Genomic DNA, 17,330 nt, shown 5'->3' on the forward strand with positions numbered 1-17,330 from the left:
CATACACTACACAAATGGCTGCGTTACTTGTTGTTATTCCGATGAGGAGACACTACAATTTTTAATAAAAATAAACAAAGTACAATTGCAGCACGGAACACTTAAAAGTTATTTAATTATCACTGCCGCGAACACTTTAACACAGCTGGTGAGAGTATTTGGATCGATTAACCAAATCGATACATAAACAACAATAGGGCTGTTTTCTTTTTGCACTGTATGCAACATTTGTATGGGCTATACAGAACATCGTTGCACTGGTGTTCTATCCAGAACATCTCATCAGTGCAAGTCGTGCCGATGTTGCCAGATTGTATTTGGATAAAGTGACGCTTCTTCGATTCACAATAGCAATTTATTGTGACTATTTTATCGAAAAACATGAAATTCAAAGTGATACAGTGTCATAAATAATCGCAGCAGTAAACATTTATTATCATCTGCGTACATCACTAATTTGGAAAATATATCCCATACATACAATGTTCATATCGGGACAACAACGCCTTTTGATCGATCACCCAATTTTATTTCTTGACTAATTAGAACTAAGTTTTGATTCATAAATACACATGGTGACCGTACTCCCATTTGTATTTCTCGAGTAATTAGAAGATGATTTGCATAATGACTATACCAATTAGCTCTGATAAGGGCTTGTATCAGATGATATTTTGAGCACCCGTCTCCTGGTTTTGTAATCTTCATCTTTTTGTAACTCGCAAACTGGTATAACAAAAATTGCATATTCTTCCAATTTTTATTTTTTACGGATTTTCTACAGCAGTCTTTTCCTTTACCTTTTTCAAAAAAATTTGCTAAAACTGTATTGGGGATTATTGTGAGGAATTTTAAATTAAAGTGGGGATTTTTGGGGATGAAAGCGTTCCATTTTGGGGACAATAGCTCGGGAAATACTGGCAACACTGTCTGTAGATGTATTCACCTAGGGCTCTTGTATTTCCGTTTCCAAAAGTAAAGAAATAAACATTTTTGAAAGGGCTGTGATCCAAATTATAGGTGCACACTTCATACACTACACAAATGGCTGCGTTACTTGTTGTTATTCCGATGAGGAGACACTACAATTTTTAATAAAAATAAACAAAGTACAATTGCAGCACGGAACACTTAAAAGTTATTTAATTATCACTGCCGCGAACACTTTAACACAGCTGGTGAGAGTATTTGGATCGATTAACCAAATCGATACATAAACAACAATAGGGCTGTTTTCTTTTTGCACTGTATGCAACATTTGTATGGGCTATACAGAACATCGTTGCACTGGTGTTCTATCCAGAACATCTCATCAGTGCAAGTCGTGCCGATGTTGCCAGATTGTATTTGGATAAAGTGACGCTTCTTCGATTCACAATAGCAATTTATTGTGACTATTTTATCGAAAAACATGAAATTCAAAGTGATACAGTGTCATAAATAATCGCAGCAGTAAACATTTATTATCATCTGCGTACATCACTAATTTGGAAAATATATCCCATACATACAATGTTCATATCGGGACAACAACGCCTTTTGATCGATCACCCAATTTTATTTCTTGACTAATTAGAACTAAGTTTTGATTCATAAATACACATGGTGACCGTACTCCCATTTGTATTTCTCGAGTAATTAGAAGATGATTTGCATAATGACTATACCAATTAGCTCTGATAAGGGCTTGTATCAGATGATATTTTGAGCACCCGTCTCCTGGTTTTGTAATCTTCATCTTTTTGTAACTCGCAAACTGGTATAACAAAAATTGCATATTCTTCCAATTTTTATTTTTTACGGATTTTCTACAGCAGTCTTTTCCTTTACCTTTTTCAAAAAAATTTGCTAAAACTGTATTGGGGATTATTGTGAGGAATTTTAAATTAAAGTGGGGATTTTTGGGGATGAAAGCGTTCCATTTTGGGGACAATAGCTCGGGAAATACTGGCAACACTGTCTGTAGATGTATTCACCTAGGGCTCTTGTATTTCCGTTTCCAAAAGTAAAGAAATAAACATTTTTGAAAGGGCTGTGATCCAAATTATAGGTGCACACTTCATACACTACACAAATGGCTGCGTTACTTGTTGTTATTCCGATGAGGAGACACTACAATTTTTAATAAAAATAAACAAAGTACAATTGCAGCACGGAACACTTAAAAGTTATTTAATTATCACTGCCGCGAACACTTTAACACAGCTGGTGAGAGTATTTGGATCGATTAACCAAATCGATACATAAACAACAATAGGGCTGTTTTCTTTTTGCACTGTATGCAACATTTGTATGGGCTATACAGAACATCGTTGCACTGGTGTTCTATCCAGAACATCTCATCAGTGCAAGTCGTGCCGATGTTGCCAGATTGTATTTGGATAAAGTGACGCTTCTTCGATTCACAATAGCAATTTATTGTGACTATTTTATCGAAAAACATGAAATTCAAAGTGATACAGTGTCATAAATAATCGCAGCAGTAAACATTTATTATCATCTGCGTACATCACTAATTTGGAAAATATATCCCATACATACAATGTTCATATCGGGACAACAACGCCTTTTGATCGATCACCCAATTTTATTTCTTGACTAATTAGAACTAAGTTTTGATTCATAAATACACATGGTGACCGTACTCCCATTTGTATTTCTCGAGTAATTAGAAGATGATTTGCATAATGACTATACCAATTAGCTCTGATAAGGGCTTGTATCAGATGATATTTTGAGCACCCGTCTCCTGGTTTTGTAATCTTCATCTTTTTGTAACTCGCAAACTGGTATAACAAAAATTGCATATTCTTCCAATTTTTATTTTTTACGGATTTTCTACAGCAGTCTTTTCCTTTACCTTTTTCAAAAAAATTTGCTAAAACTGTATTGGGGATTATTGTGAGGAATTTTAAATTAAAGTGGGGATTTTTGGGGATGAAAGCGTTCCATTTTGGGGACAATAGCTCGGGAAATACTGGCAACACTGTCTGTAGATGTATTCACCTAGGGCTCTTGTATTTCCGTTTCCAAAAGTAAAGAAATAAACATTTTTGAAAGGGCTGTGATCCAAATTATAGGTGCACACTTCATACACTACACAAATGGCTGCGTTACTTGTTGTTATTCCGATGAGGAGACACTACAATTTTTAATAAAAATAAACAAAGTACAATTGCAGCACGGAACACTTAAAAGTTATTTAATTATCACTGCCGCGAACACTTTAACACAGCTGGTGAGAGTATTTGGATCGATTAACCAAATCGATACATAAACAACAATAGGGCTGTTTTCTTTTTGCACTGTATGCAACATTTGTATGGGCTATACAGAACATCGTTGCACTGGTGTTCTATCCAGAACATCTCATCAGTGCAAGTCGTGCCGATGTTGCCAGATTGTATTTGGATAAAGTGACGCTTCTTCGATTCACAATAGCAATTTATTGTGACTATTTTATCGAAAAACATGAAATTCAAAGTGATACAGTGTCATAAATAATCGCAGCAGTAAACATTTATTACTAATTGGAGCATTTCATACATTAAAAAGGCAAGATTTCACTTCTTTTCTTTGATTGTTTTTAAACAGCTGATGACCGTGTTGCATATTTTTGGAGATGTCCTGGATAAACGAGTACTCTGTTTTCTTTTAGTCCTTAACGGCTTAGCATATCCAGTGCTAAAAGAAAACAGCCCTAATATTATCGTACCAATTTAAGGCCGGTACTCTGTTCGGTTTTCGCGTTGAAACTCCATACAAAACCAAAAAATGCGAAAAATTTGCGAAATTTTTTCCATTTGTGATACTTTGTTTTTTCGTGTTGAAAAACTGACGTTTATAGCACGGCGCCATTTGCAATGTGAATTAAGAAATAATTTATTTATTAAAAACTATTTGTGCGGGTTTATAAATCAAACACGGACCATATTTTTGTTCCGAAACTATACAAAGGATCAAAGGAATAGCAGATCAATTGCCCAAGGAAAAATAAAATGTTATTTTGTAAAAACAAGCAACAACCACCAACTTAATCCAATTACGCTCCCTGTAAAATAGCGCTCCAAGCTACCTAAAAAAACGCCGCTTTCTATGTGCGAAATAATGGTTTCCATAAAAATTTTTCGCAAGAATGAACATAGTACCGGCCTTTAATTGGCAATACTACAGTAACAGGGTGACTCGCACCAATATTTTTCGATGAATAATACAAGTGGTGTATAACCATACTACAAAAATGAGGCTACCATATCACTGAATTTTAATATGCCTCTAACACCACTGGAAAATTTACCTGAGCATACAACAAAAATAAGAGTTAAGGCCTGGTTATGCATCTAAAATGTAACGTAGCCGTAACATAACGGCAACGTATGATTTTTTGCGATTAGCCTAATTGATAAAACCTACAAACAAACTATCAAGAACGGGCAGAAAATGGTTGATTTATTACACTTAATCCTTTCATGCCCGAATTTTTTCCAGTGCGGCAAAATTATGTTAATTACTGAACGAAGACCATAACAATTTTAACGGAGACCATAACATTTTTAACGACCTATTATTTTAATTCGAGTAAAATTCTCTTCATGCATGTGATATCTTTGATGACAACCATGTTATTTTCTGAGCACTATCATCACTGGGCGAACAAGGTTGTCGTGAAAATGTTACATGAAAAATAAAAACAACAACTGTTACCTGTAGACGTATTCACCTGGGGCTCTTGTATTCCGGCTACCAAAACTAAACATTTTTGGAAGGGTTGTTACCCAAATTATTGGTGCACACTTCATAGATTACACAAAAGGTTCCGTTACTTGTTGTTATTTCGATTAGGAGACACTTCAAATTTTTAATAAAAATAAACAATGTACAATTGCGGAGAGTTGGTTAGTTATCACTGCCACGAACACTTTAATACAACTGGTGAAGGTATTTGGATCGATTAAACAAACCGATATGTAAACAATATTATCGTACCAATTTGATTGGCAACACTTCTTTGTGATAGATATAACAGGGTAACACACACCAATATTTTTCGACGAGTAATGCAAGTGGTATATAAACATACTCAAAGATAATTGAGTATAACAAGATTAAGCATTGTGCTCTTATAAAGAGAAAACAAATGTCAAGGTGTAGAGGGTTATGAGAAAAAAGTTGTTTTATTTGTCAATTTTTTCCAAAGCAGCTCTGCCCAGGAATAAATTTAATAAAACCATAATGAATATTCGCTTTAAAATACACATATGTTTTATTTTAATTTACAATCGTTTTGGTATTGCTTTTGTGGGTTTTTATTCAGACATTTATGAAAAACACAAATGTTATGATATTTTCCGACGCAAACGGCAGTACATTTGAGAGACAACGCAAACTTTATGATATTTTGTTGGCAGAGTCCTCTGGTGCTTCAGTTTTGCTATGACAAGACTGCATTTTCTTCTCAATTATCTTTGCCATACTACAAAAATGAGGTTACCATATCACTGAAATTTTCTATGCCTCCATCACTACTGGAAAATTTACCTGAGAAATAAGAGTTATCCGTAAATAACTGTCGGCATCGTACGTTATAACAGAAATGGACCCCAACTCGTTAATTTCATTAATAAAAGATAAAATAAATAGTAACAAAGATGAAAAACTAAAAAAATTGTCATCATAGGATGATTTTTGAATATGACTTAAATATTTTGAAAAACGCAAGAATAATTAACTGGTTCCAAAATCAATAACAATCTTGCAAGCTGTTCACTAAAGGTTTTAATACTTACGAAAATCCACGAAACAGATGGAAATCCGAGGGCACAATCGCAAAATAGGTACTCAAGTCAGGCGAGTTTAAAAATTATTTTAAATATCTACTTGATCGGATTGAAATCCAATATGCTAAAAGTTGTCGATTTAGATAGACTCATCACCATAGCCACTATGGCAAAATCGGAAGTAACAATTTTTCGCAACATAGGGATTCCCAGGAGTAATGGACAATCCATGTTTTGTTGGTAGAAATGTTTACCCAAAGAGAAACCGAATCATTCTGTGATTTGGGAATTCCATAAAATTGTTTTAAATCTCCATATTTACTTTGTTTCTTTTTGCACTTACCACAGTAAAACAAAATTGAATGTAGATTTCTAAATTTAATTGAAAATAAACGTTACTATTCTATATACAGTAGTAGAGTATGTATATACGCATTTCTTAACAATCTTCTACATCTAAATGTATGAATTTATGTATCTCTAGTGATTCTAAAGCAATTATCGAACAAACAAAATTGTTAAATATGCATATTTTTAACGACACAAAAAAAACATTACAACTAAACTAACTTAAAGGCGAGTAATTAAAAAGAAGATGGTCACATAAACATTAAGATTTTTTTTTCATTTCATTAAATAATGTTTAAAACAAATGCAAGTTTATGGCATGGTTGATGGCTAGGAATATTGATAGCTCTAATGTATATAGCAGTTGGGAGTGAACTGATTCCCAATATGTATATCCATTCCTGGCTAGGTGCGGAATTGTAGAGACAAGCCCTTTTCAGATCCTCAATCATTATATCAGCAGCGACCGTAGAAGAAATTCTTTCGATCGATATCCTGAGGAATGCAACGAATGTGCACACAGAAAAGGATTATGATCACCTCAAAAATGTTTCAAGAGCATAATGTTACTTTTTCACGGGGAACATGGAACATTTTTGTGGTCTAAATATTGTTTTCTCGCCAAGGATACACATACTTACTATGCGAAAATAATATGATTTCTCTTAAAACATTTTTGGGGTGATCATATTCCTTCTCTGGGTGTGGAAAGAATGTTGAGTAGTTGGTTGAGAGGACGTGGTGAAGGTCTATCATCATATATCTAAAGGCCTAAGGTTAAGCAGGTGTTATTAACTAAAGTGTAGGTTTTTGTGTGAGTGTGTTAATTAAAGTATATTCGTACATTAAACAAATCTGAATAATTAATAATGACATTAGTTAGTAATTTTAAGGATTATGGAGATTTTAGGGATTTTCGGGCGGTTCATCCGGTTGTAATAGATTCTGGGGTGCGGTACCATAATCGGCCAGCACTTTCGCATGATAATCTTCGTGTATCGCATTCGATTTGGAGTCCTCATCAATGAGAATATCAGGTGGCTGATGCTGCGGCTTTGCGGCTTCCTCAACACTGTGAGGATTTGGTTTTTCTGCACTAGGAATATATTCTACGGTTGCATATTCTGATTCCACTACAGGTTTTGTGGCCACCTTTGAAGTAGCTTGATCCTCAATATTTACTACCACTAGTTCCGGCCTGGGTGCTGCAGTATCCCTTACTTCGGGAGGTATTAGAACCTCTGGTTCCGAAAATGTCTCACGAGAACTAGAATTTTGCTTAGATGCTAACTCAGTATTCACATCAACTACAACATTTTCAGTGACAGTTTGCAAGCTTGCATTTATATTCCCTTCTAATGATTGATTATTTGAAGTTTCATTATTCTTGAATGTCTGTAAATTTCCAACTGTATTATTAAGATCCATAGGCTTTATAGCATTGGCTGTGGTCTGGGGCTCTATTGGGCGAGGAGTTGTAGTGGTTGTAGTTGTCGTTGTTGTTGTTGTGGTCGTCGAAGAAGTACTAGTTGTTGAAATAGCAGTAGTAGGTGTCAATACCGGAGCTTCGATAATTTTTATAGCTGGAGCTATTATTAATGGTTGGATATTGGCCGTTCCACCACCCAATGGTGCGAATAGAGGAGGCAAAAGATTATCGGCCTGTTTCAATAGCTCCGTCGAAGGTACTATTACCGGAATCACTTGTTGTTGACTCAGATCCATATTGGGTAACATCAAAATATATTGACGACTCTTGCAAAGTTCTTCGTAGGCTTCGAAGCATTTAGTTCGCAATCTTATACGTTTCTCAGTATTTTGCATCAATGGACAATACTCATCGAGTAACATATTACAAGTGAATGGATTATCTAGAAAGAGTTAAGCAACATATGTAGAATTTAAATAAAAGTAGAGAAGATTATTGTCATGAAATACCTTCAAGATGTAATTCCAATTTTCCTGGTACATTATGGTTGGCACAGTTAGTCTTAGCTACCAGCTCCCGGGATATGGAGACAATCTGGTTGTGTGTTAAATTGGCTTGACACAACACCGGTAGGCCATGGAAGTCCTTATCGAGAACAGTTAAATTATTGAAGTCCACTTTAAGAATTTTCAAACTGGGCAGCACTGTCTGCAAGAATTCCATAAAAATTGTCATTATGATGAATGTGTTGTGGTTCGCAGTGGAATAAAAAATGGTAACGATATGGAAAATGTTGTATATTATAAATGTCTTATTAAGATTGAATAGCCTAGCTGGTGTAATCCAACTGGTAATGAAGCCATTCAGAGCTTAAGCTCTTAGTTTCCAATTTTAATTGCATCTTAATAAATAAGTAAATAAAACAAGTATATACGCCATAAGTTAGGGCAAGCCCAATCTTAACTACCACCACTATGAATCATATTCCATTGAAAACCCCTTGTCATAATGGGTTGCCTCCATTACTCGAATGGGCAGAAGAAGTAAAATCGAGAAATGTTACTTCTGGTTTCAGGCAATTTGGATGATCAGTGCGCCTTCTATATATTTGCAGACCGCAAATGGCTCTATACTTCCAATTTCAAGCACATCGGAAAAAATGGGCGTTTCTAGAGGTCCAATAAGTCGTGAGATCGGGTCAATACTTCCAGGGAATTTGCGTTCGAGAATTGGCAACTAACAGTCAGAGACCCTACTGATATCATTTTAATTTTCTTGAAAATTGCGTCGCTGAAATTGTGGAAACTCTACCTAAACACCTCTAGATTTCCAATTTCAGGCAAATCCCATAGATGTCTAGTTGTCGGTTTATATGGAGGCTACATCAAAACCTGGACCGATATAACCCATCTTCAAACTTGACCGGTGTAAAGACAAAAACCAATCAGAGCCAAATTGCAGAAAGATAACACCATTATTGAAGGGTTTAGCTTGATTACGACAGACGGGCATCGTTAGATCGTTGTAGAATTTCTAACTACCTTATCAAGAAATACCGTCGCCGAGGTCCACCGAAAATGGAAACCGAAATCGGTGTAAGAAGATATACCGGCCCTCCGGTTTTCATTTACCGGTTATGATCACACTACTTTAGACCGCAAACGTTTAAGTCGACGTTTTGTAACCTTCAAATTCGACTAATTTAATTTTGATATTGATCACAATCGACCATCAGGGAATTGGTGTTCGAGAATCGGCAGTTGGAATATCTTGAAAAATAGCGTTGCGTTAACGTCTTTGACAGATGTGTCGCGAAACGTCCATGCCTTCGATCCGAAAACATAGGATCGATCAATCGTTCACCACTTATGTTAACACAAAGCTATAGTCTAAATGAGCCTAAAATAATGGACAGACACTACACCTAACCATCGATTGCGCGAAGCTATTCGTAAAAAAGATCAAAATTGTTAGACGACAACTATTGGTTTTTGCACCACGATAATACACCGTCGCAAACTGCATGATTCTTCGAAAGCTTTTCGCTAACAATCAACCAATATCGTTTCACAACCACCGTATTCACTTGATTTGGATCCTGAGATGAATCGCTACGATTCGCATCGCGAAGCTCATAAGTCGACTTCCTTGTTTGGGGTGATCATATTCCTTCTCTGCCTGTACTCACATAAGATAATTCACGAAACCAAATTTTGAGCGTATGTGCTCTTCACTGATCCCTGTTCTAAACTAATCCCTGAGTATTCTAGCGATATTAAAATCGAAAACACACACAAAGAAAAAAAAACGTTTGGAAAAGTTTTTCTTTTGTTACAGTTTTTTATACCCTCCACCATAGGATGGGGGGTATATTAACTTTGTCATTCCGTTTGTAACACATCGAAATATTGCTCTAAGACCCCATAAAGTATATATATTCTGGGTCGTGGTGAAATTCTGAGTCGATCTGAGCATGTCCGTCCGTCCGTCCGTCTGTTGAAATCACGCTAACTTCCGAACGAAACAAGCTATCGACTTGAAACTTGGCACAAGTAGTTGTTATTGATGTAGGTCGGATGGTATTGCAAATGGGCCATATCGGTCCACTTTTACGTATAGCCCCCATATAAACGGACCCCCAAATTTGGCTAGCGATTGCTCTAAGAGAAGCAAATTTCATCCGATCCGGCTGAAATTTGGTACATGGTGTTAGTATATGGTCTCTAACAACCATGCAAAAATTGGTTCACATCGGTCTATAATTATATATAGCCCCCATATAAACCGATCCCCCGATTTGGCTTGCTGAGCCTCTAAGAGAAGCAAATTTCATCCGATCCGGCTGAAATTTGGTACATGGTGTTAGTATATGGTCTCTAACAACCATGCAAAAATTGGTCCACATCGGTCTATAATTATATATAGCCCCCATATAAACCGATCCCCCGATTTGGCTTGCAGAGCCTCTAAGAGAAACAATTTTCATCCGATCCGGCTGAAATTTGGTACATGGTGTTAGTATATGGTCTCCAACAACCATGCAAAAATTGGTCCATATCGGTCCATAATTATATATAGCCCCCATATAAACCGATCCCCCGATTTGGCTTGCGGAGCCTCTAAGAGAAGCAAATTTCATCCGATCCGGCTGAAATTTGGTACATGGTGTTAGTATATGGTCTCTAACAACCATTCAAAAATTGGTCCATATCGGTCTATAATTATATATAGCCCTCATATAAACCGATCACCAGATTTGACCGCTGGAGCCTCTTGGAAGACCAAAATTTATCTGATTCAGTTGAAATTTTGTACGTGATGTTAATATATGGCCTCAAACATCCATGCAAAAATTGGTCGATATCGGTCCATAATTATATATAGGCCCCATATAAACCGATCCCCAGATTTGACCTCCGGAGCACCTTGGAAGAGCAAAATTCTTCCAATTCGGTTGAAATTTGGTACGTGATGTTAGTATAGGGTATCCAACAACAATGCAGGAATTGGTTCCTATCATTCCATAATAATATATAGCTCCCATATAAACCGATCCCCAGATTTGACCTCCGGTGCCTTTTGGAGAAGCAAAATTCATCCGATCTGGAAATTTGTGGATGACAGTCTTTCGTAGAAGTTTCTACGCAATCCATGGTGGAGGGTACACCCTCATAAAAAATCGCTTCTGTAATATATACTCCCAAACATATTTTGCTTCAAGCATATACATTTTTGGGTATTGCCCAAACATTTATATGTTTGATCTCTTCCAATATATAATATGTTTGAAAGCATATTGGTCTAAACAATATATGTTTGGGTAGTCTAAGTTCCAAACATTTTGTATTTTTGCATCCAAATTCAATAATGTTGTCTTCAAAAAAACAATATGTTATTTTGTGAACATATAATATGTTTGGAAGCATTTTGCACCCAAAAATATTATATGCTTAAAAAAATTCTCCCAAACAATATTGTGCTCAAAATTTTATTTATTTATTTATTTATATATTTACAATCATAATGAATTATGAAAATAAACAGGTAATATAGGTGCTAACAACATAGGTTTTCGACCTGAATGCTCAAAATTTTGTTTCTGCCTAATTGTATATTCCCCCACATCTTTCTCACTTCCACGACATTTTTTAGTTCTTAGCACCTTTTTCTGTAATACAAACATTGTAGAAGAAATTAATTGTATCAATTGTATGATTTTTTTATTTTAATTTTACCTTTTGCCGGATGGGGATTCGAACAGCGCACCACACAGTTTGTAAGGATCAAAGAAGTAGCTGATCAATTGCCCAAGGAAAAATAAAATGTTAATTTTGTAATAACAAGCAACAACCACCAACTTAATTCAATATCGCTCCCTGTTAAATAGCGCTCCAAGCTACTAAACACATATATGTTTATAGGCTATTTCTAAATTAATATATGTTTGCATCCAAGCATATTATATTTACAAACATTTTATGTCCCAAACATAATATGTTCTAACATATTAACATATATGTCCCAAACATGTTATGCTAGTTTATGAACATTATATGCTTGCACTCAAAAATATTGTGTTTAAAAATTTGTGTTCCAAACATATAATGTTTATAGCCAAACATATGAAAAACAGTCTTTTTCATCCGTGTACATAAGATTCGGCCTGGCCGAACTTACGGCCGTATATACTTGTTTTTTTTTTTAATTTCTTCGAAAATGTTAAACTTTTATCACCAAATTTTTATTTTACAAAATTTTTATTTTTGAAATTCCAAACAATTATTTTTGATCCAAAAACACAGTCCATTTCTATTATATCAAGCATTGTTCTTTCCTGACTTTGATAAGACACATTTTGAAGATTCATAGTAAAAATTTAATATAGAACTATGTAATGTCGAACATCTTTACGGAATCTTCCGAACATTTATGGAATATATGTAAAACAATAAACTTTTTCTAGGCAGGGACTGAACCCATGACCATTTGTTGCTCGTGGGCGCCAAAAACTATGCTATATAAATATAACTGTTTGACTGTTTGCGTTGCTTGTGCGTTGATGGCTATAGCGATAATTGTCTGTTATGAGCAATAACTGTCACGTAGCGTGGATAGGTGTGGACCGAATCTTATGTATCCTTCACCATGGATAGCGTAGAAACGTCTACTAAAGGCTATAATCCATAATCGAATTATTTGGGTTGTGGTAACACTTGCCGATGGAAAGGTATCTTTAATATTCTTCAGATTGTCTTCAAAATTGTAAGTCAGTCCATATGGGATATATGTTAGCCAAATAAGTCAGATTTCACACCTATACTGAGTTAGTTCTTGACCGGTATGTATAGGGGAGACTATAAATAATTACGAACCGATATGAACAAATTTTTGCGCGGTTTATATGGGGGCTTTATATAATCATGAACCGATGATAACCAATTTATTCATGGTTGTTAGCGGCCATATACTAACTCAACGTACAAGATTGTAATCGAATCGGATGACATTTGCTCCTCCAAGACTCACCGGAGGTCAAATCTGGGGATCGGTTTATATTGGAGCTATATATAATTATTAACCGATATGGACCAGTTTTTGCATTGAATGTTAGAATCGGATGAAATTTGCTCCTCCAAGAGGCTCCGGAGGTCAAATCTTTGAATCGTTTTATATGGGGGCTATATATAAATATGGACCAATTTTTGCATGAATGTTAGGTAAATATACTAACATCGCGTATCAAATTTCAACCGGATCGAATAAAATTTGTTTCTCTAAGAGGCTCTGAAAGCCAATTCTGAGGGTCAGTTTTTATGGGGGCTATGCCCAAATGAAATTTTAGACAAACAAAGTTCGTTTCTCATTTGCTTTTCGCTTTAAGGACGTTTATTTGGAAAAGTATATTATTTTTGTGATGGTTAGGTTAGGTTAGGTTAGGTGACAGCCCGATGTATCATGCTCACTTAGACTATTCAGTCCATTGTGATATCACATTGGTGAACTTCTTATTCTTATTTTTGTGATAAGGTGAGTACTAAGTTCGAGTTTAGCCGCTAAAGTGAAAAGTAAATCAGCAAAAAAAGACATAAAATTATACATATTTGTTTCAAATTTTATTATAACTTGATGGGGAATAGCCCAAAGGAAATATTCACAAAGTTTGTATTCCTTAAAATGGATTATTAAACAAAAGTAATCGTGAAAAAATGAAAATTTTAGCGGCTAAACTCGAGTTTAATACCCACCTATAAACGTTTATTATTTTCCAGGATGTAAAAACAATTTCATAAAGACTAACTCAAAAAAAAAAACAATCTTTTCTGACTAATTGCATTTTCCCTCACATCTTTTTCATTTCCACGAGGTTTTTTAGTTCTTAGCACCATTTTCTGTAATACAAACAATGTAGAAGAAATTATTCGATATTATAAATTTTTTCAATTTTACCATTCGCCTGGACGGAGAATCGAACAGCGGACCATGCAATTTGGAAGCCAACACACTATCCACTGAGCTATGTTGCTGTTATTGCCAGCAATAGACTATTATCCATATAAGTTATATTTATATAGCATAGCTTGCGGCGCCCACGAGTCGATTAAACAAACTTTATTTAACAGAAACATACATTTAGTTGGGCACCGGTGGAGCAGTGGTAGCAACGCCTTGCATGCCAAGGGTCGTAGATTCGATCCCTGCTTCGACCAAACACCAAAAAGTTTTTTTTACATATATCCCAGATATGTTCGGAAGATTCCGAAAAGATGTTCAACATTACATACTACTATATTAAATTTTTGATATGAATTGTAAAATGTGTCTTATTAAAGACTTAAGTCAGAAAAGAACAGTGCTTGATATAAGCGAAATGGACTGTCTTCTTGGTTCTAAAATATTTTTTTTATTGAAAAAATAAAAATTTTGTAACAAACGATTTTTTTTGATGATAAACGTTTAAAATTTTCGAAGCAATTCAAAAAACTCTAACAAAAGAAAAACGTTTTCGGTACACGTTTTTTTTTTTGCGTGTGGATGAGAGAGGATCATAAAATTACAACTCACCGTTTGCATTTCTCTCAATGTCAATAGGCGATTATGTGACAGTTCCAATATCTCCAACTTTTCCAAGCCAATAAAATCTTCCGGTAGTATACGCTCCAAACGATTGTGTGTCAAGCCCAAAATACGCAAACTATTTAAACCCATAAGGGCACCATCGAGAGACGTCAATTCATTGTAATCCAAATAGAAATCAATCAAATAGGAATTTTTGTCAATATTATTCTCCTGGCTGCCAGCTAATTTACGTATGCGATTATGCGACAAGTCCAACTGTTTCAATTTCAAAAGGCCACGAATTTCATCCATTGAAAACTCTTCGATAGCATTGAATGAGAAATTTGCCTTGTACAGCTTTTTCAGTGATAGCAGGGAACTATTCAGAGATACTATTTCATTGCCGCACAGATATAATTCCTCTAATTTGGTGGCAAATTCGAAATCATCACTAGCCAAAAGGTGTATACGATTATTCGAGGCATATAGTTCATTTAAATTGTAGGCATTTTTCAAAATACGATCCAAATTCCGAATGCGATTATGTTGCACATATAGCGTTTCCAATTTATTCATAGCCCGCATGCTCTCCGGCAATCGTTCCAAACTATTGTTTTGTGCTATAATAAGCTTGAGACGATTCGTTTCTGGTAATTCGTTATCCAAACTGACAATGCGATTCATATTAATGAAAAGAGATTCAAGTTTATTGAGATTCCTAAGCGTTCCATTGAGATGTTCGATCTGATTGCGACCCAAATGCAATGTAACCAGACCGGGAGGGAAACAATTTCGATCCAGCCTTGTTATGTTGTTACTTGGCATAAAGAGATTCGTTAACAATTGTATGCCTTTGAAGTCTTCCTGTAGTACAGAGCGTATTCGGCATCGTCCTATGTCCAGCGTTTTTACCACGGGCATATGATTCAGCATATGCTTGGGCACCTCCTCAAGTTCATTATCTCCTATACCCAAATACTCAACATTTGATAACCCTCGAAACGGCAGTTCAGGTATGGATCTGAAATGGAAATAATAAAAATAAAACATTGTATCAATTTTTGATAGTTTCGTATCATCAACATTTTACTATAACATGGAAGAGTTGAATTTTTTAAATTTACAAAATATTACCAAAATATTTCCAATTAAAAAGATGGCCGAAGTTTGAAACATAATTTATTAAAAAGTGTAGTCAGTTAAGAAAATAATTGAAAATATTTACGTTTTTCATTAAAATATTTATTAAATTAAATAATTAATGTCCAACTAAATATATAATTGGAAATAAAAAGTTTACATATAAAGAAAAAATGCATAAGAAGACGGAAAATATTTCATTTAAAGGTGCCTAAATTAAAACATTAATTGAATTTTGCAACCCAATCAATTAATTGTTTAATTGAATAATTTAAAAAATTAATAGAAAGTAAAGAGAGAATTTATTCATTTTTGTATCTATTATACAGTGTGACTGATATGTATTGCAACCAACTTCAGGCTGCTATCACTTCTGACAAGTGACATATTTATAACAAGGCAGTTCATTTTATTGTTTACAAGCTTACCAAAGCATTTTGATATATTGACATTCAGAAATAAAGTTGTTCGTGATGGAATTCAAGCGTGATAGTTCGATTTGCTTTATACTTGCCTGGAAAACCACAATTGTCTATGGTTAGGTTTAGTGGCAGCCCGATATTTCAGGCTCGCTTTGACTATTCAGTCCATTGTGACACCACAGCGGTGAAATTCTCTCTTATCACTGAGTGCTGCCCGATTCTATGTCAGGCTCAATGACAAGAGACCCCCTTTTTATAGCCGAGGCCCAATAGCAAACCGAGAAGCTTTTGAAACACTCAGAAATGTCATCAGCATTACTGAGATGGGATAATCCACCGCTGAAAAACTTTTTGGTGTTTGTTTGAAACTGTGTATGCAAGGCGGGCATGCTAACCATTGCACCAAGTGGCTATAGTTAGAGCTCTCCAGCATTTAAATGTGAATAAACCATTTGTTTCTTGTACCATTGCTCATTACCGTGATACGGGGCAACACTGCGCTTCTAAAAAGTAGACGAATAACCAATTACCACAAAAGCAATAATCCGAAGAGTGAAGGCCAGATGTGATCGAAATCCACAACACAGTGGCAGAAAAATTGCTCGTGAGCTGAACTTATCGTGAGAATGGATGCAACACATATTGAACAATGAGCTTGGACTAAAGCCAATAGATAAAAGAGTTCAACGATGCACAAAAAACAGACTGGAAAGAGCCAAGGGTTTACTTCGCTTGCACGAAGGTGAGAATTTGCAGTATTTGGTTTTCTCCGATGAGAAGTCATTCCAAGCAGTTTGTGAACACACAAAATGATCGGGTTTACTTGCCAAAGAGGCCAGTTGATACCTTCCATTCGCACCCTGAACCTAAGCGCATCCGATGGTAATGGTATGGGTCGAACGTAACGGCCTATGGTCGTTCCCTGCTTCATCTTGTTCATCGAGCATGGGCTCAAAATAAATGGCGAAAATTATCGGGGAAATGTCCTAAAGACAGGCAAAGATTTCGGCCGCAGACCATGAACATTCCAAGGGCACTAAGAACATGTTAACCAAGAATGGCTTATTGGCTGCACAATCTCCCGATCTCAATTAGTAGACCGATCTTCCGATTTGTTATCCGCTTTTTTGAAATTGGAAATCTAACGGGTATTTTAAG

The 17,330-nt window shown here is 35.5% G+C and overlaps 1 protein-coding gene across 1 annotated transcript in view; it reads right to left on the reverse strand.

Annotated features, from left to right (window-relative positions):
* Positions 1–6,142: 6,142 nt before the first annotated feature.
* Positions 6,143–17,330, reverse strand: part of ltl (leucine-rich repeat-containing larval translucida) — a 56,051-nt gene continuing 44,863 nt past the window's right edge. The window contains exons 2-4 of the mRNA XM_075305834.1: positions 14,617–15,631; positions 8,064–8,262; positions 6,143–7,996 (exon numbers count right to left, since the gene is read on the reverse strand). Coding sequence (XP_075161949.1) covers positions 7,032–7,996; positions 8,064–8,262; positions 14,617–15,631 — 2,179 coding nt within the window. The 3' untranslated portion in view covers positions 6,143–7,031. The remainder of the gene's footprint in view (positions 7,997–8,063; positions 8,263–14,616; positions 15,632–17,330) is intronic.

Source organism: Haematobia irritans, chromosome 4 (genome assembly GCF_050003625.1).
Source record: "Haematobia irritans isolate KBUSLIRL chromosome 4, ASM5000362v1, whole genome shotgun sequence".
NCBI classification, from domain to species: domain Eukaryota; kingdom Metazoa; phylum Arthropoda; class Insecta; order Diptera; family Muscidae; genus Haematobia; species Haematobia irritans.